This window comes from Mauremys mutica, chromosome 1, assembly GCF_020497125.1.
Source record: "Mauremys mutica isolate MM-2020 ecotype Southern chromosome 1, ASM2049712v1, whole genome shotgun sequence".
In the NCBI taxonomy this organism is placed as follows: domain Eukaryota; kingdom Metazoa; phylum Chordata; order Testudines; family Geoemydidae; genus Mauremys; species Mauremys mutica.
Window position 1 is genome coordinate 77,212,073 of NC_059072.1, and position 25,400 is coordinate 77,237,472.

Sequence of the window (25,400 nt, forward strand, 5' to 3'; positions counted from 1 at the left end):
TGGTTATACCTGGTAAGATACTTTTATCCTGGGGGGCAAAGGGGGTGGAGTGGGGGTAGTGTTTAATTCTCCACTGCCCTGTACTTTGCACCATTGTATTTACACTTTCCAAATCTGAATTCTCCATTCACATCAGCAATATCAGTTTACATTCATTTTTCAAATATCTGAATGACTACATCGGGTCCAAGGCAATGGAGAAACAGGCTCTAACTAATTAGCTGTAGTGGGAATTGCCCTTCTAATCACCCATCTCCTGAATGCATGTTGTATGGCAAAGGTGCCCGAACTTTTCCTCTTATGCCCCACTCCTCCTTACCAGTAATGGAATCTGTCAGAGGACAGAGCTGGGCTGGCAGTGGAGCAACAGGAACAGTGGAGCTGCCTCTGGGGCTGGAGCTGGCCTGGGGACAGATCAGAGCTGCAGCTGGTGCTGAGCTGGGGTTGAGCAGGGGGCCAAGTGGAGCTGTGGCTGGGGGCAGAGCTGGGCTGGATGGCACTCTCTCCCTGCCCCCCATGGGGGCTCGGCCTGGGCCCCGCCATGTACCCCCCCTGAAGGGCATGCACAACAGTTTGGGGACCACTGCTGTATAGGATGGTAAATATTTCAATTACTCCTTCTCTTCCTGTGCTTGCTAGTCTTCACTTTCAGAAAGGCAATAAAGTAAGCAATGCTATCTCTGCTGAGCTCGTTCCTGCTAAACTGTAAGCCTGCCCTGTGGAGTCTGCTGTGCAGCACACAAGTGCTTCATCTCATCCATCGAAGCACTGCACTAAGGAGAGCTGACTCCACAGAGCACCACAGCTTGCTGGGCAGGCACACTATTGTCAGCCGGAGGAGCAATGGTTTAGAGCACTAGCTCTCAAACTGTGAGTCAGGACCCCAAAGTGGGTCATGACCCTGTTTTAATGGGGTCGCCAGGGCTGGCTTTAGACTTGCTGCGGCCCAGGGCTAAAGCCAAAGACTGAGCTTTAGCTTCCATTAAGCTTCAGCTTCCATTTAGCTTTGCCCCCATTTGCCCAGGGCAGCAGGGCTCAGGCTTTGGTGCCCCTGCCCGGGGTGGCAGGGCTTGGGCAGGCTCAGGCTTCGGTCCTCCCTCCTGGTGTCGTGTAGTAATTTTTGTTGTCAAAAGGGGGTCCCGGTCCAATGAAGTTTGAGAACCCTTGGTTTAGAGTGAAATTTGATTGTCCTGTTGAGGTTTTGTCTGAGGGACAGAGACATTTTTTTTGAACAGTTCCAAGAGCACATGCAATAGCACTGCCAATTTACAACTGAAGACAGCATCAAGTAATAAATTAAAGTCAACCAAATGTAAGGGTCTAAATGAACTGAATGAATTCTCCTCTGACAGCTAGCTGGGATGGGGAGAGACTTCTGGAGCAAACTGTATTTACATGAACATACCTACTCTGCATAAATACCCAGCAGACAGAGCGGTGTTGCTCAAAATAATCAACTTTGGCTGGTGTTGGGTTACAAATCACTTTAGTATTGAATGCAGGGGTAGTGAAATACTGTTACCAATGTTGTTGGCATTATTGTACGAATACAGAGAAGCAGGATTGTGCTTAACCTGTCCCAAATAAGGGGGTCACCCTCAGATGAAAGGACCTCATTAAGCCAGGGGCTCAAATGTCAGACCCCTCCCTAGGAGGCCCCAGACTGGTTTAACCTGTTCCTCCCCACTGTTCAAAGAAAGAGCTACATAGGCTTCATTAGGAGCCTTTTTGTTATTTTAAATGCTGAATCAGAGCTGAAATCAGTTGTGGTGGGATTGTGTTTCTGCCCAGCCTGCTAAATAGCTAAAAATCACTGAGAGCTGAAATCACTTGAGATGGGGCAGTGTGTCTGCCCAGCCTGAAAAGAACTGAAAATTACTAAGAGACTGATGTGCAGCGGTCACAGCAGGACAGGTGCAGCAGAAGGTGGCTGACAGTTGGCCGGTGAACAAGTGAGGCGGTGAGCAGAATGAGAGGCTGGAGAAGCAATGAGCAGCTGGCGAGGCAGCAAGGATCCCTGGTTGGTGGGGTGGTCAGGCGGCAAAAAGCAGCAGCTGGTGGGGCAGCCAGCCAAAGCAAGTGCTCAGCTGGCGGCGCCAGCAAGGTTCCTTCTCCTCTAAGTGGGAGGTGAAATCACACAGATGTGCCCCTGAACCCTGAGTCCTCTCTGACCAAGGACAATCACTGTGAGTGAGGTATGGTAAGGGAGCAGAGAGGGGCACAGAAAAGGAACTTTTGGTTGTCGGACTCAAGAACATGAGGTGGAAGGCACTGCCCCATGCACTCTGCTCACAGTTTTATGATTATGAATCCCGCTTGTGGCATTCTCCCTAATTCATGTCAGGTGACTTTCCTCCTTTAATTAAAAGTTTCTTTTCTACACTCTGTGCTTGCGAGTGAGCAGGTATTACCTCTCAGAGGCGCCCAGGGGTGATGTGTAATTTCCCCATGCTACTGGGTGGGAGCTCGAGTTGGTTCTGTGTTGTATTGTTGAAAAGGAACCCCTACATATTGAACCTAGTCCTGGTTGCTGCTCAATCCACCTGGCAGAAGAGTTATACAAATAACCCAGTAAAATAATCTGGCCTGGTAGCTAAACTGACTGCAAGATGAACCTATAGTGTTAAAAGGGTGGCAAGATGTACAGCATATTGTAATTCTACAAGGTGTTGCTGTAAGTGGGTCTTTGCAGGAAGCAATCTTTATAGTCTGAAACTATAAAGGAGTTTTACAAATTGCTTCAGGGGCTAGAGGCATTTTTCTCCCAAAAAGAGCTTACTGATAATAAACTAATGATGCAAATGTACCTAATGGATAAAATTTGCAGTGTTCTGACATTTTTAAACCCATATGCTTAATGCTCACTAGTTTTGTGATTTGATAAAAGCAATTTGCTGCAGTTTATTCTCATCTGGCGATGTCTTCTCTTATGCCACACAGCTCCTCACATCATGATCTCTCATCTTATATTCACTTTCCTTATCTATTGCTTCAGAGCTTCACACGTGACACAGGCAGTTGGCAGAAAATAAATAATAATATTGGGACACTCTGTTCCTGTAGTACGTTCATTGACTGTGCTTTGCAAATTAACATCTTAAATCTGGAGCATTTTACAAGACTGTACTTACCAGAATTAGTAACCATCTGATTTCTTCAAAGATTCCTAGGAATCCCAAGAATGAAATAAAAACAATGATGGATCCAACTACAAGCAACATATAAGAAATGTATGCTACCAAGTGGTTCTCACCTGTGAAGGCTGAAACAAAATAAATTTATAAAATGTGATTTTTTTTCTTGGTAACTTCCACTTACAAAACCTCTGCCATTAAAACTTCTTCATTTTTAAAAATTCATTGTACCAACTTTTTTAAAGCCATTGTTGAACAGACAGAATTAGTGAAGTCACCAAATGAAGTTATTACCTGCACTGCTAGATCTGGCTAAAGAGACAGAGATCTGCTTTCCTCCTGATATTTTGCTAACTCCTAGTATTGTTCAGAGGAGGTATATATTCACATAGAAAGTAGATCCATTTGTGTGAGTTCAGTCTGAAACCATAGTACAAGGCATTCTAGGACACCCAGAGTTGTCCAGCAGTACATCAGATGTAAACAAGGATATACTGTATATAAGTTGTGTGAACAGTTCATAATGAAACCAGACATTCACCTACCTATAGGTTTTTTGTGCACTCAAAATTCATGCTAGATTCACAAACTCTTTGGGCACAGTCCCAGTCCTCCTTAATTGGAGGGCCAGAACCAGGCTTCCATTTATATTTTACCATCTTTATGGACATGAGAAGATGGTTGTGATTCCACCCCCCACCCCACTACATCTTCAATGGCTTGTGTCAGAGTTACTGTACTGGCTAGATGAGTTGTGGTTCCTTGACACACAGACAGCTCTTAAAGGTGTGACTCCTCACAGGTGGGAAGGATCCCTGTCTCAAGAAGTAATTCTGAGAGGGACTTCAGGAGTGTGGGGATGTGCTTCCTGTCTGTGGGGAGAAGGCAAAATGGTTGGTGCCAGCAATGCCAGCAGCAGAAGGGGAGCTGCCTCTATACTCCATTGCAGGAATAAAGAGATGTGGTTTTGTTCTTTAACTGAGCTTGTTCTCGTGTAATTATTCTGGGAACTCTGCCTAGCTGTGCCAATCCACCGACGAGTAGACCACAAGGTCACATAATGCTTTTCAGGGGCAGCTTGCTTTCCTCCTCCCTAACTTAGATCTCTGGGGGTAACCATTTAGACCACTCTCTGCCCCAAAGGCTGACATGGGGGGAGCCATCTAAGGTGAACTCTTTCCTTCCCTTCTTCCATGTCTACAAGAAAGGTTTTTGGAGTGGTTCGGTGACCTTCAAATCACCTCAGTGCTGATGTCTGGGACAATGTAGTTGGCCCCTTCCCCCACATTCAGCCTTTGTGGAGGTGGTTGCTCTCCTCCCAGTCTACATAGGAAATAGCTTGTGAACCCTTGAAGATCTTTCCTATGATTAAAGGTGGGACAGGGGCTCAGGCTTGGTCTATACCTAAAATTTAGGTTGACCTAGCTATGTCGGCTACATACACACTCCTGAGAGATGTAGTTAAGCTGACCTAAGCTCTGGTATAGACACTACTAGGTTGATGGAAGAATACCTCTTCAATTGCTGTTCTAAGGGTCTATGCTACGGATTTCCTCCTCCCACTTTGGTAATAGATTTGTCCAATGAGGGACAACATAAATTACAGCAAAGTTAATACATTGCATTTTAATCCAATACTGCCATCTTGTGAAGAAATCCTATAATAATTTCTGTTGTTAGGTTTTGTATGTTTTCCTAGTCATGGAATGCAGAAAAAATATCTATTGATACTCACATAAAACAGTGAATAAATTGTTTCTGTCAATTAGAAGCCACACACTGAACATCATAAGCATAAGACCTAAAACCTGGAAATGATAAGATTTTTTTTAAATTAAGACAGTTACTGAATAATATTTACCAAGTTATTTAACTTGTTAAAAATGAATCAAGATTCTTACCAAGAAAATTCCATTAAAGATGCTTAGAAAGTATTTTAGGATTAATATTTTCTCTCTTGGTTCCATTCCCTTTCTTTTTCTGAGTTTTTAATGGCTTCTGCAAATATAATTATTCATTCAACATAAATAATTTATTCAATATAATCAATGAGATAAGTAACTCATTGAGTATATGTCTGAGTACAGTTCTATAAGAGTAAATATTTAAAACTGCTATTTTGAGTTACAAAGTGGCAGCATCATCAGAGGTGCCAAGATGGCTGACACGTCATGGCTGCCTTATAGCTGTGATCAGTCTTACATTTTCTTTTTCAGTCTTTTCTTTCTACATCTGTAAAGACTTTTTGGAGCAAGAGGGATGAAGGTGTGTGTATCAAAGATGTCAGTTATGATAGTGCCAGCTTTACACTTACACAGCACCATTGTGATCGTGAAGCTCCCGCTTGGCTGCTGCTAACCCAGTAGGCACTTTAATTCACTCAGCACCTAACACTCCACTGTAAAAGTTCCCTAGATGCCTAAGTTTCAGACCCAGAGGCATGTGCACCGCTTACCCATTTTAGTCGTTTGGAGGCCTATCTCCCACCTAAGCCCCAGAGCAAATCACAAGCCAGGGGAAGACAGGCATTTGGTCACCTAGGTCTGTAAGGGGCCTAATATGGTAGGTGATCACTGAGCACGCTTTCTATATTGGATCTCATTCAAAATCTGACCAGAGGAAGAGGTGGTATTATTGCCTACTTTATAACTTTTAGCCACATAGTTAGAGCACTCACCTGGGATGTTAGAGATCCAGGGTCAATTCCTCCGGAGCTCTCCGCAGAGGGGGAGAAAGATTTGAAAGACGGTCTCCCACAGTAAAATAGTTAGTTTCTGCAAAATAGAAGGAGATTTACCAGGATAGATTCAACTTCAATATTTTCAAATAATTGTATCCAATAGACAGTTTACTGTACAGACCAAACATAATCAAAACACAATTTGTTTTTGCTTTACTTGTCAACATTCTTGTTCTTTGCATTAGGAATTTTTACTTGCTAAACACTAGAATGATAAAAAGTATAAGCTTCTTAAAACTGCTGCTTTTTGATGTGTTGATTCTATATTACAAAACCATGTACAATTTATGAACCGTATTGGATAACTGTTGCTCCACTTCCCCTGGAGTAGATTCCATCATTCTTAAAATGATGCACTATGTAGTCAGAGCGAATTAAATCTCATCCCAGAGTTTTTCACACCTAGAATTTAATGAAACGCTGTACCTGCAGCATATTCTCAGCAAAACAATACTAATGGATACATTACCTGACCAACTTGTACATGAAATAGTCAGAAATCTTTGGAACAATAGTGCTTGCACTTCAATGTTTCGTTATTAATACTGTTTATGCACAAATTTTCAGTCTTTGTCTAACTGTTCGATTGTATAAAAGGTAAAAATAGTGTTATTCCCACGGAAGCATGTAATGTAGTTGTCCTATTAAAATACAACTCCAAAACAAATAAAAAAATCCTTACCAGTGCTGAATATTTCACTCTCATCTATGGAGCACTACCGTATAGTGGCATAAGTTCGTTTCTTCACTGCATCTCAAGTATGTTTACTAATTCTTTTGTTGATAATATTTTACTTCCTTGTTACAGAAGACAACTATGTACAAAACTCTATAGAAGTTTCATTCCTTTCAGTGCTGCAATAAGTTATTTGCTTTAATCGCCATGAGCACAATGATTAAGGCCATGTCTACACTACAGGGACTACACCAGCATAGCTACAGTGCTGTAGCTATGCCAGCAAAACCCTGTAGTGCTGACATACTGTACACTGATGCAGGACCTTTTCCATCAGTGTAGGAACACTACATTCTAAGCAATAGTAGCTAGGTTGACAGAAGCAGTCTTCCATCAGCCTAGCTTAATGTCTACACTTGTGGTGAGGTTGGCATTTTTCACACCCCTGAGCAACGTAGTTATGTTGACCTAAATGTTAAGTGTAGCTCAGGCCTAACATGTACTGGAAGATAAATATCACTGAATCAGTTCTGCCCCCGAGGAATTTTTAAAGGATCTAATTTTCTCTTAAACGACAACTTTTAAGGTGGCAGAGATAATATCTTTTACTAGACCAACTTCTGTTGGTGAAAGAGACAAGCTTTCAGGCTTACACAGAGCTCTTCTTCGGGTAAGCTTATGTTTCTGTCAACAACACAAGTTGTCCAATAAAAGATATTACCTCTCCCATCTTGTCTCTCCCATATTCTGGGACCAACATGACTATAACAACACTTCATGAAAGAACTTTTAAAATGGGTTTAGATGGGGTTGCCAGGCACTCAGTTTTCGACCAGAATGCCCGGTCAAAAAGGGACCCTGGTGGCTCCCGTCGGCACCACCAATGGGGCCATTAAAAGTCTGGTCGGCAGTGCAGCGGGGGCCCAGGGCCAAGGCAGGCTCCTTAACTGCCCTGGCTCCGCATGGCTCCCAGAAGCAGCAGCCAAGTCCCTGCGGCTTCACCGCCCTGAGTTCCGGCTCCGCAGCTCCCATTGGCCGGAAACCACGACCAACGGGCCATGTCCCAGCCCCATGAAAGTGAGTGAGCATGGGGGAGAGCGAGCGATGGAGGGAGGGGGGTGGAATGAGCTGGGGCGGGACCTCGGGAAGGATCAGGGCAAGGTGTTCGATTTTCTGTGATTAGAACGTTGGCAATCCTGGATTTGAATAACATTGTTACATATTATTACAGACTGCTGGGAGACAGAGGATGGATTTCAAAAGGACAAGCTTTGTAAATACTTTCAGCACTGATATCCCATCCAATTTTAGTGCAAATTTCACTATTTTTTTCCTCAAGATACCAGCTCCTGGAATCAGATGATTACTTGAAAATCACAACATTCTTTTTAAAGCATGTTTCTAGCTATAGGTGCAGAGAAAAGCTTAGCTTAGAAACACGATGCTAAAGGGCTCACAACCCAGAAGACAAAAACTAACAAACTCAACTTTAATTATTTATAAAAAATTCTCGTGATTGCTAAACCAAGCTCATGATTTGGGGCGGTGGGGGGCTGACTACTCGATTTGTGAAGGCCTAGGGTTGGGAACACTATTTCCCATGCCACAGGCCAGTCAGTGTAAGAAGATAATGGGGGTTTGAAAAAATAATGGGGGGTTGAAATAACATTCAAGCTGGATGGGGAAGGGGGGAGCTGCTAACGGGAGCCCAGCGGGGCTGGTGATGGAAGGTTTCTCCTGAGCCTGCAACCACGTTTCTCTCTCCCTTTCTTCCTTCACTTCCTCTCCCCCGGCTGGAATGCAAAGCGAACGCTGCTCACTAGGTCAGTCCCTTCCGGCTTGCCGTAGCACAGGCCTTGCCCTGCCCCCAGTCTGCCGGTGCCATGGTTACGCTTCCTGTTTAACACCGCGGCGTGCGCAGCTGGAGGGTTTGCAAAGAGCTCTGCGTGACCCGGAGCTGCGTGATCGGGGCGACGGGGCGTCTCCAGGGGCCGCGGCCCGGGTAGGGGCCTGACACCACCGCGGGTGGCGACCAGCTCCATCCAACCCACGGGGACTGTTCGGCGAGATCTTGGGGGCTGCGGCTGGGCCCCCGGGGATGGGAAGTAGAGGGAACTATCACTCCCAGCATGCACCGGGGCTTGGTTGGGCCGCACTTTGTAGCCCGGGAGCTGTAGGGTCTGCGAGGGCCGTTTCTTGTTGCATTCTGGGAGCTGTAGTCCTGGGCGGGACCTCGAGAGAACGCGAGCCGGGCGGGCACCTGGGGGCTGGGCTGGGGGAGTTTGTTCTTCCTCAGGCTAAGCAGGGCCGCCCAGAGAGGGGGGGGCAAGAGGGGCAATTTGCCCCAGGCCCCGAGCCCCACGGGGGCCCCCACCAGAGTTTTTCAGGGCCCCTGGAGCGGGGTCCCTCACTCGCTCCGGGGTGCCCGGCAAACTGTTGTCCGTTCCGGGACCCGCCGCCGAAGTGCCCCGCAGACCCGCGGCGGGGGCCCCCCGCCACCGAATTACCACCGAAGACCGGGCTGCGCTTCGGCGGCGGGTCCCACTTCGGCGGTAATTCGGCGGCGGGGGGCTCCCGCCGCGGGTCTTTGGGGCACTTTGGCGGCGGGTCCTGGAATGGAAGGGCCCCCCGCTGCCGAAGACCCTGGGCCCCCGGAATCCTCTGGGCGGCCCTGAGGCTAAGAGCCTGGCCTGGTGCCGTGGGAGTCTCACCCCCCCTCTCCCGCTTGGGGCTGTTTTGCCAGCACCTGCCTTGAACCCCCGGATATTTTTTAATGTAATAACTTGGCTGTTGTTTGAATTTGCCTCCTTGGTCCTGAGCCTTGTGGCTCTTTATACTCAATCTTTTCTCTGCAATCATGAGAGCGAGACACTTTTTGTCTTTAAAAAGCAACAAAGAGTCCTGTGGCAGCTTGTAGACTAACTGGAGCATAAGTTTTTGTGTGTGAAGAAAGCTTATGCTCCAATACTTCTGTTAGTCTATAACAGGGGTCGGCAACCTTTCAGAAGTGGTGTGCTGAGTTGTCATTTATTCACTCTGATTTAAGGTTTCGTGTGCCAGTAATACATTTTAACATTTTTAGAAGGTCTCTTTCCATAAGTCTATAATATATAACTAAACTATTGTTGTATGTAAAGTAAGTAAGGTTTTAAAAATGTTTAAGAAGCTTCATTTAAAATTTAATTAAAATGTAGAGCCTCCCAGACTGGTGGCCTGGACCAGGGCAGTGTGAGTGCCACTGAAAATCAGCTTGCGTGCTGCCTTTGGCACACGTGCCATAGGTTGCCTACCCCGGTCTATAAGGTGCCACAGGACTCTTTGTCACTTATTACAGATCCAGACTAACACAGCTACCCCTCCGATACTTTTTGTCTTTAAGTGAAGGCTGAGCTTCTGGAGCCTGCCCAGCAGCTTGGGTCTGGCAGAAAAAAAAATCAAATAGTATATAGCTCCTGAGACTTTAATGAGAGTTGGCAACATGATAATATTACCTGTGGTCATGATTAGCGCTGCAGTTGCGTTGATGAAGTCGAGAGAAGAAGGATTTTGCTGCACGTGACTGTATCTGCGTGAAGCAGATTTTGTGTGTGTATTATTATACACTGAACTTATCAGAAACATTCTAGACATACACAAATTTTAAATAAAAATTGAATCAGAATGGCCCAAGGACACCAAGCTCCTCCTCACCTTAAAAAGACCTTTATACCTAAATCAACTCTTTGTCCCAAAACCTCAACTCCCAAAGTGTGCTATATTGTACCTGCTGTGCCTTTTCATTGTGCACTTCTTGAGCAGTACCTATCTTAGCTTTCATATCTAAACTAGTGTGCAGTATGCAGATGAAAGGCATATTAATACTGATTATTGATGTTTATGCTTAATAGTACCAATAGGAAAGGGTATAGGGTTGGCATGTTTTTTTGTGTATCCTAGGTGGCACTGTAACACTGACAGACACCGCTCGTCAGCAGGCGGGATTGAATTTGGGACCTCGGGCTGAATACATGATCCTCTACCCCATGAATTAAAAGCCATGTGCTTGTTAGCTAAGGGCTGGTCTACACTAAGGGGAAAAATCGATATAAGATACGCAACTTCAGCTACGTGAATAACGTAGCTGAAGTCGAAGTATCTTATATCGATAACTTACCCGTCCTCACGGCGCGGGATCGATCTCCGGGGCTCTCCATATCGACGCCGCCACCGCCGTTCGCGGTGGTGGAGTTCCGGAATCGATATAAGCGCGTTCGGGGATCGATATATCGCGTCTAGATGAGACGCGATATATCGATCCCCGATAAACCGATCGCTACCCGCCGATCCGGCGGGTAGTGTAGACGTACCCAAAGACTGTAGCAGACTCATTAATCTCTTTCTAAGTGGTCTTGGTGCCACTAGATGGGACAGAGCACCACACCCAGGAGGCGTGTGTGTTACAGCAGCATCTGCAGAATCCACAGGAATAGACTGTTCTGGGATGCTTTTCTTGTCTCAAACTATTAAGCAAACCTTTCCATGTGTTGTACTGCTTTTCTTCATGCCTGTTACAGAGTAAAGTGTGTAGTTGGGATAAACTTGTGCAGTTCCTTTTCTCTTTATTAAAAAATAGAGATCTATGTACACTGCCCATACTCTAAACAAACTACGGCCCGCCAGTTGTATCCTGCCTGCCAGCCATTTTAATCCAGCTCTCGAGCTCCCCCTGGGGAGTGGGGTCTGGGGCTTGCCCGGTCTGGCGCTCCAACTGGGGAGCAGGATCGGGGGGGGGGTGCTCCACATGGCTCCCAGAAGCAGCGGCATGGCCCCACTCTGGCTCCTACATTTAGAAGCAGCTGGGGGCTCTGCTCTGCATGCTGCCCCTTCCCCAAGTGCCACCCCTGCAGCTCCCATTGGCTGGGCACCATGGCCAATGGGAGCTGCAGGGATGGTGCCTGTGGACGGGGCAGCATGCAGAGCCACCTGGCTGCGCCTCCATATAGGAGAAGAGACATGCCACTACTTCTGGGAGCCGCTTGAAGAAAGCACCGCCAGGAGCCTGCACCCTTGAGCCTCCCCCCGTGCCACAACCCCGATCTCTCTCCTGCCCTCCGGACCCCTCGGTCCCAACCTGGAGCACCTTCCTGCACCCCAAACCTCTCATCCCCAGCCATACCTGGAGCCTGCACCCCATTCTGCATCCCTACCCCAGTCCTGATCCCCCTCCCACCCTCCGAACCCCTTGGTCCCAGCCCAGAGCACTCTCCTACACCCCAAACTCCTCATCCCTAGCCCCATCCTAGAACCTGCACCCCCAGCCGGAGTCCTTCCTTCCCCTCCCCGCCCCCCAGCCCACTCTCCTGCCCAGCCTGGAGCCCCTTCCCACACCCTGAACTCATTTCTGGCCCCACCCTGGAGCCCGCACCCCCCAACCAGATCTCTTATCCCCTCCTGCACCCTAATCCCAATTTTGTGAGCATTCGTGGCCTGCAGACAATTTTTATTCCCAGATGTGGCCCTCGGGCCAAAAAGTTTGCCCACCCTTGCTCTAAATCCATTATCAATAGCTGAATAAACTGAGGCCAAACGGGAATGCATGTTTACTGTGTTTTGTTTAATACAGTCAGTGACTGAAGGTAATGCTCTTTGTGGAGCTTTGAAGGTTGATAAGAAATCACAGATATCTGTACTTGCATATAAATAAATTAGCATGGTCTACTCACCACTATGGCAACTTGGTTTGCAGCTCAAGTTCATTCCTAGGCTCCCTTTTAGGCTTTAACTTAAACTGCTAACTGGAGTTGCCATATCTTTGCTGTTATTTCAATCCAAGTTAGCTAACCTGAATTAAGGACACTTTTTTTTTCCAGTGTAGATGTACCCTTAAACTCATAGAACTTTGCTCATCTGAGTAGTCCTATTGAAGTCAATGAAAGTTGCACACATGTAAATGTTTGTGGGAACAGGGCCCAAGGTAATATTTTATTATTTGTGTGCATCCTTCCCTCTCAACAATATTGATGAATATAGAGTTTTAGGTCCCAGTACAGCCAAACCTGAACTTTACAAACGTGAGTATTCCATTGACGTGGAAATACTAACGTGTCTAAAGTTAAGCGTTCACATAAGTCTTGTCATAGTTGGAGCCTTACAGTGGATATGGATGATTTTTGTTTTGTTTTAGAGAAAGAGTTTTGAGATACCTACTATTGCTACAAATCTAGCAGTAAATACAATATCCACTAATGTATTCAATATTATTTTTCCTCTTTGTTGTTACAATTTTATTATGGAAAGCTATGGAAGATGATGATGTAAAACTTGAAGAAGAAATAAATATAGAATTGAGCAGAATCAGTGTTACTTCCCTTGAAGTGGATGATCTCAACACTGATTTATCAGCAGAAGCTTGGAGTGATGGTGAAACAGTAAGTGTTTAATGGAAGCAGGAGGGATAGTACTGCCTTTACTTTTGCATGGCAAACTTTTGTGGAGGCCTCTTGCATTCCTGTTTTTCTAAGCTACTTGGAGGTGTACTACAGGATTTGATTGAAATCACTAGTCCAGGAAGACTCGCTTTAATCATGAATTTCTACATAAAAGTGCATTCTTGTTGGTTGTTATAACCTTAATACATATTCTTCACAACTCAGAGATAGATGTAGGTTTCATTTTTAGAAGATACACACTATACATTTTTAAAGTGATTTATTTTGAAAACTTTTCAGATTAGTTTTACAACTATATCAGAAAATGAACGATTGTTTGGTTATTTCATTTACCAAAGGTAATTGAAGCAGATAGTTCACCTCCCAATGACTTCATAAATATTTCCATTTCAACAGGTTAATCAGTAATATTTGGAGGATTTTCTTGATGTGCTGTATTAGGAGACCATCACCAGGCAGACATTTAAATTGTTTTATTTAACTAAAACAACAACGTTATGTATTTTTCTTCAACAGCAAAAATATAATATTTTAACAAAACAAGTATATGCATTTTTGAATGTAGTTAAACATTCAAGTTTTTTAAAATTAGGTTTGTTTTGATAAAATTGTTTTTAACTAAAATAGTTAAAGGAAATTTAAAAAAAAAATTAGATCGACTATGTCAGCCAGGTCAACATGAGAAACTTAAAATATTGGCTTGTGCAGTTAACTCAGTCGTCTTCACCTTCATTTTCCTGTTTGTTCATAATCTGGAAAAGAAAAACAAGCTTTCCTGCTCTTTAAGGTCCCAAACGATTTCTCAATTTGAAATGAATTAGTCCAGAGGAAGAAAATAGTCTTTCTATACCAGCAGAAGAAGCTACTGCTGTTAAAAGTGATATTGTCACTTCAACAGTCTCTGAATCCAAGTGCTTAAGTGACTTCCACCAGTTCACTGGTGTGACTTTCTTTAAAACATCATCAGCTAACATATATTTCTTGAATAGTTCACCCTTAGCTCTGAAGTTTATTATAGTTGGCATTATGGAGGGATGATTGCTGGATGTCCATGTCATAGCCAACTCCTCTTCTTCAGCAGTTAAGGTTTGACCCTGGTACTGAATATTGAGAATATTTACAGCTGGAGATAGTGCTTGTCCCATTCGTGGGTTTTTTTTTTAATGCTTGTAATTTAACTCTGTCATTGCATATTTCACTTTTTAAGATCTCACTCAGTTCCTTCCAAATTTCAACAGCGTCAGCAATAAAACAGCTATTTCCCTGCATTTTGTTCAGGGCTACAGAAATAGGCTTCAGGGTACTCAGCATGTGTTCAATGTTTCTCTTAAGCCCAATGTTGAGAACTTTGGCTGTGACCGTGCCATCTACTTTTTTCATGATTTTGTTCACAAACTGTCATCAGATTAGGCCAGTTCTTTATATAGAGCTCAAAACAGTCCACTATTGAGTTCCATCGCACGACTTGTGGGAGAGTTAGCTTGGTTCCTCCCACTTTTTTCAGAGCAGCTGCTGCAAAGTGGTTGTTATGGAAGTATTTTGCAATTTCAACAACATTAACCTTTATTTCTGGAACACTGAGGTCTTTGGCTAGGAGGTGCATCAAATGAGCACGGCAACCATATGTTATTAGCTAGGGAATCTCTTCTAAATTTCTTCTCATCTTGGATACATTTGTAGCATTGTCTGTGGCCAAGCTGCATACTAGATACTTGAATTTTTTTTTCACAGTTTGTTATAGCTTTTATTGCTACTTGTAAGTATTCTGCTGTGTGTGCATTTTCCTATGTATCGTTTCTGTAAGGAAGACGTTCCATTCTTCTTCTTCTACAAGCACATACAACAGGATAATTGTGGACATTGCTCCACCCATCAAGACTCAGGTTAACAATTTCACCCTCTAGACCTTTTGCACGCTGCTCAATTTCTCTTTCATACAGTTTATCCAGCAATTTGCCTGCGACATCTGCTCTGTTGGGTGGACTGTATCCTGGTCTTAATGACTGAACCATATTAATGAAGTGTGGGTTCTCAATCATACAGAAAGGAGAGTTTGTTGCATAAACAAACCGGGCAATTTTTTCATCAATTACCTCTTTTTGTAATTTGCTGGTTCTTATCACAAACTTATCTATGGTTGTTTCTGGATGATGGAGATTTTTTTTTCTTTTTGCTACAAGTGATATACTGTGGCTATGTGACATACATGATGTGACTGAAACACTATAATTGGCAGATAACTCTGAAACTATAGAAAATGATGGTGATCTTAAAGGTGGATAGTCTTCAGAATCCTGTATGTTGAGGACGGATTCTCCTAAACAAAATAAGTCAATACAGTTATTTAATTATTATTACCATACTGCTCATTTAGTATTACCCATTGCCTTCACTGACACACAGTACTATGTTGAAGGTGAAATTGTAAAAGGAAGATCTGCCTATTTCAGCTATTTATTTTCTATCATAACTGCATCTAAAATGATAGTATCATAGAGTAACAACGATAGTTTTTGCTCAAACATGAGAATTCAAGAATAGTCCAGAAGGAAGACAGGCAGTCCTTAAGAAAGAAATATGAAATAAAAAAATTTACCAACCTGAAGATTCTGCATGTTCAGACATGTTCCTTTAATCATCTTCAATGCAGCTTCCTCCTGAGAAGGAAAACTTCTCATGATGCTGTTTCATTTGGGCAACCAGGCCTTGCATTTCTTTGTTCTACTGTTTGCATTTTGCACGCATGCCTGTCTTACCCACAGGTAGAGGAACTTCATTAAAATATTCCCAAACTGGGTCTCTTTTACGGCCTGCTGCCATTATAGGTTTTCCCTTCTAGTGAGAGAATGGTATGGTAGATCTCAAATCAATGAAGGCTACACTCAGAAAGACCTCAAGACTTCTGGAATATGCTGCTCAAACAGTTTCACTTTTGTTTCTACTGCCTGTCCCTCCCTTCTCAAATTTATCTCCAGACTTCTCCTGGTCCAGATCTATTCTGCCCCCAATAATCTTCTATTTATTGGAACTTTTGGAAACTTTGCATTTGTCCTAATTGAATTTCATCCTGTTTACTTCAAACTGTTTCTCTAGTTTGTCCAGATATTTTGAATTTTAATCCTATCATCCAAAGCACTTGCAACCCCTCCCAGCTTGGTATCGTCTGCAAACTTTATAAGTGTTCTCTCTATGCCATTATCTAAATCATTGATGAAGATATTGAACAGAACTGGACCCAGAACCGATCCCTGCGGGATCCCATTCGTTATGTCCTTCCAGCATGACTGTGAACTACTGATAACTACTCTCTGGGAACGATTTTCCAACCACTTATGCACACACCTTATCCATCTAGGTTGTATTTCCCTAGTTTGTTTATAAGAAGGTCATGTGAGACAGTATCAAAAGCCTTATTAAAGTCAAGATATACCACATCTACTGCTTTTCCCCCCATCCACAAGGCTTGTTACCCTGTCAAAGAAAGCCATCGGTTTGGTTTGACGTGATTTGTTCTTGACAAATCCATGCTGACTGTTACTTATCACCTCATTATCTTCTAGGTGTTTGCAAATTGATTTCTTAATTATTTTCTTCTGGGTACAGAAGTTAAGCTGACTATTCTGTAATTCTCCAGATTGTCCTTATTTCCCTTTTTATAGATGGCACTATATTTGCCCTTTTCCAGTCTTCTGGAATGTCTCCTGTCTTCCATGACTTTTCAAAGATAATTGCTAATGGCTCAGATATCTCTTCAGTCAGCTCTTTGAGTATTCTAGGATGCATTTCATCAGGCTCTGGTGATTTGAAAACATCTAACTTGTCTAAGTAATTTTTGACTTGTTCTTTCCCTATTTTAGACTCTGCTCCTACCTCATTTTCACTGGCATTCACTATGTTAGACATCCAGTCACCACCAACCTTCTTTGTGAAAACCGAAACAAAGAAGTCATTAAGCACCTCTGCCATTTCCACATTTTCTGTTATTGTCTTTCCCCCCTCATTATGTAATGGGCCTACTCTGTCCTTGGTCGTCTTCTTGCTTCTAATGTATTTGTAGAATGTTTTCTTGTTACCCTTTATGCCCCTAGCTAGTTTGATCTCGTTTTGTGTCTTGGCCTTTCTAATTTTGTCTCTACATACTTGTCTTATTTGTTTATATTCATCCTTTGTAATTTGACTGAGTTTTTCCACTGTTTGTAGGACTCTTTTTTGAGTTTTAGTTCATTGAAGATCTACTGGTTAAGCCTGGGTGGTCTCTTGCCATACTTCCTATCTTTTCTACGCAGTGGGATAGTTTGCTCTTGTGCCCTTAATAATGTCTCTTTGAAAAACTGCCAACTGTCTTCAATTGTTTTTCCCTTTAGACTTGCTTCCCATGGGATTTTTACCTACCAACTCCCTGAGTTTGCTAAAGTCTGCCTTTTTGAAATCCATTCTTTATTGTGCTCTTCTCCCTCTTACCATTCCTTAGAATCATGAACTCTACCATTTTATGATCACTTTCACCCACATTGCCTTACACTTTCAAATTCCTCCCTATTTGTCAAAATCAAATCTAGAACAGCCTCCCCTGTAGTAGCTTTCTCCACCTTCTGAAATAAAAAATTGTCTCCAATACATTCCATGAATGTTGGGTAATCTGTGCCCTGCTGTGTTATTTTCCCAACAGATGTCTGGGTAGTTGAAATCCCCCATCCTATTATTCATTCTCTTGGAGTACTTCCAACCTCATCAAAATCAGAAAGTTCCTTAAGAACACCGAGAATACTGCATACTGTTCTAGGCACCTGCATACCAGAATTGTCAATCAGCTGGATGGAATTCAGAAAAGAGCCAAGGGGGAGGGGGAGAAGTAAGGGACAAAACATATTAATATATATGTAAAGATTAACAGAACTGCATGTTGTATTCTTGTAGGCCCCTCAGTCCTAAAGTCAGTTCTGCATGGCCTCTAGGGTCCACCTACACAGAGGGTCAGGCCCTTAGTAATTTAAGTACATATCAGTCTTTGGAAAAAGTTATTTGGGGGGAAAAAACATCATGAAGACAGAGAAGTTGCTAAAGGTAGGTCATGTAGATTATAACTGGGAGTCCTGGGATGAAATGAGAAAAGAAAGGTTTAAACTGAATTTCAGGAGAAATTTCTTAAGGTCAAAAATAAGGAGGTTGACTCAGGACTTCTTTATATCTGGCTTATGATGCAGGTAGTGTATAGGAATGTGGAAAGAAAGCCAAAATGAGATTGACCCAAATCTTTTTCAACCTTCTGTTGTTAGGTTTGAGTTTTGGGTCAGTTCTCATAGGAGGCAGAACACGTAGTGATGCCTCTTAATGTTGCCTGACACTTTGTATTATAATGTTCTGTTTTCACTTGCTTGTTTTTTAAATCTAAATCAGTTCACTTACTCCTTATTGACCAATATATGATGATGGAAATAAATATGTTTTTGGTAACAGACATCATTTTTATTGCTCTCCTTTGCCACCTCTTTTGGCTCCCAGCATCACTTATTCTCTGCTACCACTTTTCTGTAGGGATGCATCCTTGCCTCAAAGTCTTTGGGCTATGACTGTAACCTCAAAGACCCATTCTGTTATTGACATCATCAGAACCTTTTCTCTTTGTAAACTGCCACTGCCTATTGGCAGAGAGTTCCTAGAGCATTGGCCAGTGGGGATCTATTTAAAAACTTTAGGCCTGATCCTGATTGTCACTAAGCACCCACAACTCCCACCAGAATAATGAATGTCAGGACCTCTGAGTACTAAGTGTTTCCTGAATGATGCTGAACACCTTAATCTCCTGTTGATATAAAAAGTCATTGACACTCAGCAGCTCTCAGAAGGCACTGGGTTCTTCACAGGATTTAGACCCTTAATTGGGAAAAACAAATACAAACTCTGATCAATGAGGGTGAGGACTCTCTTGCCCAGGTGAACAATCTGCTGATGATATTCCACACAACTGAGTTCACTCCTCTGCTTCTGATTGCCCCTCCGTGCCTTTCTGGCTGTGACTTATTTAGTCGTGGATAGAGTAGAGTACCAGTGAAAAGAAGTGGAGTACTGGGGGAGCAGGGATGTTATTTGCAGGCTCATCTGAGAGAGCTAAATTCTATGGTTAATTATGGTCCATAGGCTGGGGTATAATTTCAGGACTATACATTCCCTAGATGCACAATGAAATGTTCTCTGATGTCAGTAAGAAGTTTTTACAGCGATCAAGGAGATTATGTGGCCTTTATGTAGTAACTAAATGTTTAGTTATTTATTACTTGTTCAGTGCCTTCTTGTAACGCCCATCATTCTGAGAAAAATCTGTTCCCCTTCAGGCCACTGTGATCTCTGCCTTTTTTCTTTTCTCCCCCGCCTCTGTTCTTTTAATCTCCGCAGCAGCATCCTGTTCCCAACCTAGTGCACTTTACTTCTATCCACTGAAATGATCAATAATTAAATAGTAGAGCTGCCTGAAAAAAATCATTTAAAATTTTGTCCCACCAAAAATGTTGTTTTGTCAAAACTGAAATGATTGTGGAAATGGGTTGATGTTGATGAAATTTTCATTGAGAGGTTTTTCAGATCCAGCACCTGAAAGAGGGAGAGATCCACCCACCCTAGCATAGCTAGAAGCCTGGTGGTCAGGATACTTGCCTAGAGCGTAGGGAACCAGGGGCTCCCAACTCAGGGTCAGGGACTTGAATCTCGGGGTCTCCTACATTTCAGGAAAGTACCCTAACCACTAGGGTACAGACTCATTCTCTTGCTGGCCCACTGAATATTAAATTTATCATAAGTGGATCTGTTCCATCATAAGAGATTGAGAGAGACTGACTCTATAATCTGATGGTGAGGGCATTTGCTGAGGATGTGGGAGACCTAGGTTCAAGTCCCTGGCATATTTGTATTTGTGAATCTAATCTATCCTTAAAAAAATCAATATCTCAGTAACAAAGACCCCACATCACATGTCTGATTCCTCCATATTGAATCATTTGTCCTTCTATTCAACTGGGATCAAACCAGTAACAAAGAAAACAATATCAATTAGAAAGATGCTTCTAGAGGGCAGTAGTAATTAGATTGCTGTGAAGTCTAAATGACTGTCAAGTAATGAATGACACAGTAATGAAATTAAGGCCTGACTGAAAAAATACTTGATCTGTGGGAGGGAGTGTGCTACACAGTATGTCTACACAGTATGTGTACACACATACAGTATGTCTACACAGCATTTTGGAGTGAACCAGGAACAAGTCTCCCAGTCTGGGTGGATAGGCTTGGCTAGTGAGGTTGGTGCTAGTGCTCTAAAAATAACTGTGTAGACCAGAGGTCGGCACCCGGCCTGTGAGGGTAAAGCACCTGGTGGGCCGGGCCGGTTTGTTTATCTGGAGCATCTGCAGACACGGAGCCCCGCAGCTGCCACTGGCCGCAGTTCGCCATTCCCGGCCAATGGGAGCTGTGGGAAGAGGCACGGGCCGAGGGATGTGCTAGCCACTGCTTCCCACAGCTCTCCTTGGCCAGGAATGGCGAACCACAGCCAGTGGGAGTTGTGGGGCTCCGTGCCTGCGGACGCTCCAGATAAACAAACGGTCCTGGCCTGCCAGCGACTTTACCGTGATGGGCCGGGTGCCAAAGGTTGCCGACCCCTGGTGTAGACAGACCCATGGACTTTAATTAAGAATGTTAAGTATTTACCAGTGGTCTTCACAGAGAGATGAACATACAGAATTTAATTAAAAAATTTTACTTCTAGACTTCAGATGAATTACCAGAATCAGTTCTGTACTGTCTAAATGTTGTGAAGAACAGAAGTCAAAATGCTGAAAATCTTATACTGCAAGACTTGGAAGATGAAGAAACCACAAGTAAGCTGTGATTGTAATAAATATATGTGTGATGTTACCCCCAAACCCTCCTATTGCCAATGCAGACCAAACTAACAAGCATCCATAATATAACATTGTCATAGGTCTCACCCCCACTTAGAGCTGTTGGGTTCCAAAGTGGGGACCTGCCTTGGTTTCCCTCTAAACTAAAAATCCTAGTTTAGATCTACTACGCTGCCACCAGTCAGTTTTCTAAGTGTCTCACACACTGTCTGTTCCCCCAACTTTCCCTGGGGAACACAGATTCAATGTCCCTGAATCTCTACACACAGGGAAGCAGCCCACTTCCCTCCTCCCTCTCTCCTAGCCACTCTGGAGAGATATACACCGAGTCAAATCCTTGACTCAACGCACAGAGGGACTCACCTCCCCCTCCCCTTCCCTTGAATCTCCACAAGAGAAGAAATTAACCAAGTCCAAAGAAAGGGAAAGAATTTATTAAAGAATAAAAAGAAAGTAACTTGTCTCTGTAATCCAAGATAGAACAATACAGGGTCTAAACTTATCAATCTCTGGAGAGAATTCCCCCTCCCCCTTTCTCAGTAAAAGCAATATCACAGCAAACAGGAATAAAGAATTTCCTTTAGCAAACACACAATTGCAAATATAGAAATCAAATTATAAGACTAATTCGCCTTTCTAATTAATACTCACTATTAAATAGTAGAAACTAGTCCAGGAGAACTTGGAGACATGACTGACCTTTCTTAGATCCAAAGAGAGCTCTTACAAAGAACACAGACAAAGGCTTCCCTCCACAGAGATTTGAAATTATCTCGTCTCTGATTGGTCCTCTGGTCAGGTGGTCACCAGGTACTGCATGTTAACCCTTTACAGGTAAGAGACCTTAACCCTTAACTAACTGTTTATGACACGCCCCCCAAATCGCCAACAGTGGGAACTACTGGTGGTGATTTCCTCCTAGAACTGTACAATAAACAGATTAACAAAACACATGCACTATTACATATACTACTAAGTATGTAACCAACAAGATATTTGACATTCAAGAACACTTTTTAACCATTTGACCGGACATACTTGGCAACATCCTTGCCCATCCCCTCCCAGTGGAAGGACTTTTCCAACCTGTCCTTGGTTCTGTTCACCCCAGAATGACCACTGGGATGTTATGGCCCAAGCTTAAGAGCTTGTACCGGTACTTAGTTGGAACTACCAACTGTTTTTGAGGATGCTGGCCTTTCTGGTGTCCACCAGAAAGAATCTTGTTATATAAAAGTTCTTGTTTTACAACAAACTGGGATCGATTAGAAGAGCTGAGAGGCGGTGGGTTGCTCCGTGCCGCCACCCAAGCTGTCTTAAGGCTGTCATCGGCTTCCTGCTCAGTCTGGAACTGTTCCCTTGAGGCTGGAGACACCAGTTCCTCCGTAGACTGTGGACTTGGGCTTGGTCCCTCTGGAAGCGATGTAGGTGATGAGGTTGTTTCCGTTGACTGTGAACCGCTCTCCGCTGGTGCACAACGTGATATTTCAGGCTCTGGCTGAGCCTCTTGGGTAGAGTTGTCTGCTGCTTGTGCCAGTTCAGGCCCGTTGGTGCCCCCTGGCGCTGGTTCTGCCGCTGGTTGCTCTTCCAGTTCCGGTTCTGGGACTGGATGTACTATGACTGCTGTAGTTGTTGGCATGGGATCCGGTTCCACCACCACTGTCTGGGTCTCTGGTAACACAGACGGGGTCCTGGTCGATGGCTCAGGAACAGGGATGGGAGTGCCTGCTTGTTTGGCCTGACTGCGGGTGACCACTCCCCACCCTCTTGGCCAGCTGCACATGGTTGGCCAAGTCTTCCCCTAGTAGCATGGGGATGGAATAATTGTCATAGACAGTAAAAGTCCACTTTCCTGACCAGTCCTTGTACTGGTCTTCAGTGGTGCTGTTCCAATGGCAGGTCCTTTTAAACTTTTTTAAGAATGCCTCAGTGTCCTCACCTGCCATGTAGGTGGGAAATTTCTTGGGATGGGGAACTGTGCCTGGAGAAGGATTGTTAGGGTTGACTGGAACATGTGGGTTAGCTCTTGCTAATTCCAGGTCTTTGTCTCTTAACTTCATTTGGTTCCTGTGCTCAGCCTCTTTGGCTCTGTGGTCAGCTTCTTGTTTCTCCAGCTCCCTCTTGTGGTTAGCCTCTTTGGCCTGTTGCTTCTCCATGTCTTTGTGCTTTCTGGTGCTGGCCACACCCCTTTGCATTCAGTGAACTGTATTGCTTGGTTCACTTTTCCTACCCTTTCTATTCACGACTGAATAAAAAGAAACAAAACCTTTTAATTTGCAAAAGTGTAGCTGCTGTTTGCTGATATACTGAGAAGACCAAAAAAAACTGGTTTGTTCTGATTCTAGCACTTGCTAAGTACCTCACAGTAGGGGTCCTTCTAACAAAGCCTGTTAGAAAAACTTACACCTCTTCCCTAGCTGTTTTTAAGCACCCAGAAAGAAAAAAGGAAAAAAAAGAAAAGAAGAAAAAAAATATATTCCTAACAAAGCCTGTTAGAAAACCTTATCTCCCTCAGCTAAACCCAGCTGAAAATCTGTTTCCAAAAAAAAAATCTCCCCCTCCTGGCTTCCAAGAAGGTAGGAAAACCGGTTTTGCCACTGTCTTGCAAATTGCTAAGTACCCTCTCAGCAGGGTGTTCCTTGTAACAAAGCCTAGTTAGAAAAACTAATTCCCTCCAGCAAGATAGCTCTTTTCAGCTTAGCCCAGCTGAGAAAAAAAAACTGCCTCTAACAATACCAGTTAGAAAAGGAATACTTGTAAACCCCTTCTTCTCTCAGGTTGCTTTCCTGCTCTAGAAGAAGAAGAAAATAGCTCTTTTCAGCTTAGCCCAGCTGAAAAAAAAAAACTGCCTCTAACAATACCAGTTAGAAAATCTGTGTCTGTTTGCCTTCGGGGTCTCTCTCCCTCCTAACCTGCAGTCCTGCTTTAGGAGAAGAGAATAGCAATGGCTGTCTGGTTCAGAAAAATCCCTCACCGCTGCCCACCATGTCATAGGTCTCACCCCCACTTAGAGCTGTTGGGTTCCAAAGTGGGGACCTGCCTTGGTTTCCCTCTAAACTAAAAATCCTAGTTTAGATCTACTACGCTGCCACCAGTCAGTTTTCTGAGTGTCTGACACACTGCCTGTTCCCCCAACTTTCCCTGGGGAACACAGATTCAATGTCCCTGAATCTCTACACACAGGGAAGCAGCCCACTTCCCCCCTCCCTCTCTCCTAGCCACTCTGGAAAGATATACACCGAGTCAAATCCTTGACTCAACACACAGAGGGACTCCCCTCCCCCTCCCCTTCCCTTGAATCTCCACAAGAGAAGAAATTAACCAAGTCCAAAGGAAAGAAAAGAATTTATTAAAGAATAAAAAGAAAGTAACTTGTCTCTGTAATCCAAGATAGAACAATACAGGGTCTAAACTTATCAATTTCTGGAGAGAATTCCCCCTCCCCCTTTCTCAGTAAAAGCAATATCACAGCAAACAGGAATAAAGAATTTCCTTTAGCAAACACACAATTGCAAATAGAGAAATCAAATTATAAGACTAATTCACCTTTCTAATTAATACTCACTATTAAATAGTAGAAACTAGTCCAGGAGAACTTGGAGACATGACTGACCTTTCTTAGATCCAAAAAGAGCTCTTACAAAGAACACAGACAAAGGCTTCCCTCCACAGAGATTTGAAATTATCTCGTCTCTGATTGGTCCTCTGGTCAGGTGGTCACCAGGTACTGCATGTTAATCCTTTACAGGTAAGTGACCTTAACCCTTAACTAACTGTTTATGACAAACATAAATCCTCAAATGCAACAAAACTATGAAACCTATTGCACCAACTTTAACTCATCACCTAGTATTGCAGCTCCTATGGTCCTCTTTTAGATGTTCTCCTAATAGCACTAACTAATGTAGCATGTAGTCTGGAAAATATGTGGTCCTGTATAGTATGATATGCATCACTTTAATTACTGCAAAACAGTTTGCAAAGGATTGGCTAGGAAATATGACCCTGTTCAGTGGTATGGAAATCTTGGTTAATAGTTTATAGACTGCAATGCCTACGGCTTGAGGTGGTGTTGCTTTTCTAGCCAGCACAATAGCATGAAAGGTTTCTAATATGATAAGAGTGCTTAAAATCTGCCTCATTGACTCAGTCAAGGATATTCTCAAGTTTCTGCATAATGTAGACAGTCTGCAGAGATGGGAGTCCAAAGGCATTGTACACATGTGCTGTATAGAGGACAAGTTGAAGTTGTCTTAATCCCATCCTTAATTCCTTTCTCATATCCTGCATAATTTATTCCCACCCTGCTACTGGGAAACCATCCAGGCTCCAGAATGTCACCACAGTCACTTCTGACTTCATTGTTGTGTGATGCTGAAGAGTGATGCATAATGTGCCTTCCCTTCTGGTGTCTTGAAGCCCCAATTCTGTGGACTACAAGGAATCGGTGTTTCTCAATGACCGGTCTGTGGACTGGTGCCAGCCCCTAAAATCTCCCTGACACAGTTTTGGAAGGCAGCAAGTCAGTCCCTG

General features: G+C 43.6%; 2 protein-coding genes across 9 annotated transcripts in view; one reads left to right on the forward strand and one right to left on the reverse strand.

Moving 5' to 3' along the window:
• TSPAN19 (tetraspanin 19) overlaps nucleotides 1-6,989 on the reverse strand; it is a 30,337-nt gene extending 23,348 nt beyond the window's left edge. For both annotated transcript variants that reach the window (XM_045001093.1, XM_045001094.1), the window contains exons 1-5: nucleotides 6,557-6,989; nucleotides 5,812-5,908; nucleotides 5,036-5,132; nucleotides 4,870-4,942; nucleotides 3,132-3,262 (exon numbers count right to left, since the gene is read on the reverse strand). In XM_045001093.1, the coding sequence (XP_044857028.1) occupies nucleotides 3,132-3,262; nucleotides 4,870-4,942; nucleotides 5,036-5,101 (270 nt within the window). In that variant the 5' untranslated portion in view covers nucleotides 5,102-5,132; nucleotides 5,812-5,908; nucleotides 6,557-6,989. The remainder of the gene's footprint in view (nucleotides 1-3,131; nucleotides 3,263-4,869; nucleotides 4,943-5,035; nucleotides 5,133-5,811; nucleotides 5,909-6,556) is intronic.
• A 1,428-nt stretch (nucleotides 6,990-8,417) lies between these two features.
• Nucleotides 8,418-25,400, forward strand: part of LRRIQ1 (leucine rich repeats and IQ motif containing 1) — a 165,157-nt gene continuing 148,174 nt past the window's right edge. For all 7 annotated transcript variants that reach the window (XM_044980054.1, XM_044980049.1, XM_044980039.1 and 4 more), the window contains exons 1-3: nucleotides 8,418-8,552; nucleotides 12,827-12,957; nucleotides 20,732-20,843. In XM_044980054.1, the coding sequence (XP_044835989.1) occupies nucleotides 12,829-12,957; nucleotides 20,732-20,843 (241 nt within the window). In that variant the 5' untranslated portion in view covers nucleotides 8,418-8,552; nucleotides 12,827-12,828. The remainder of the gene's footprint in view (nucleotides 8,553-12,826; nucleotides 12,958-20,731; nucleotides 20,844-25,400) is intronic.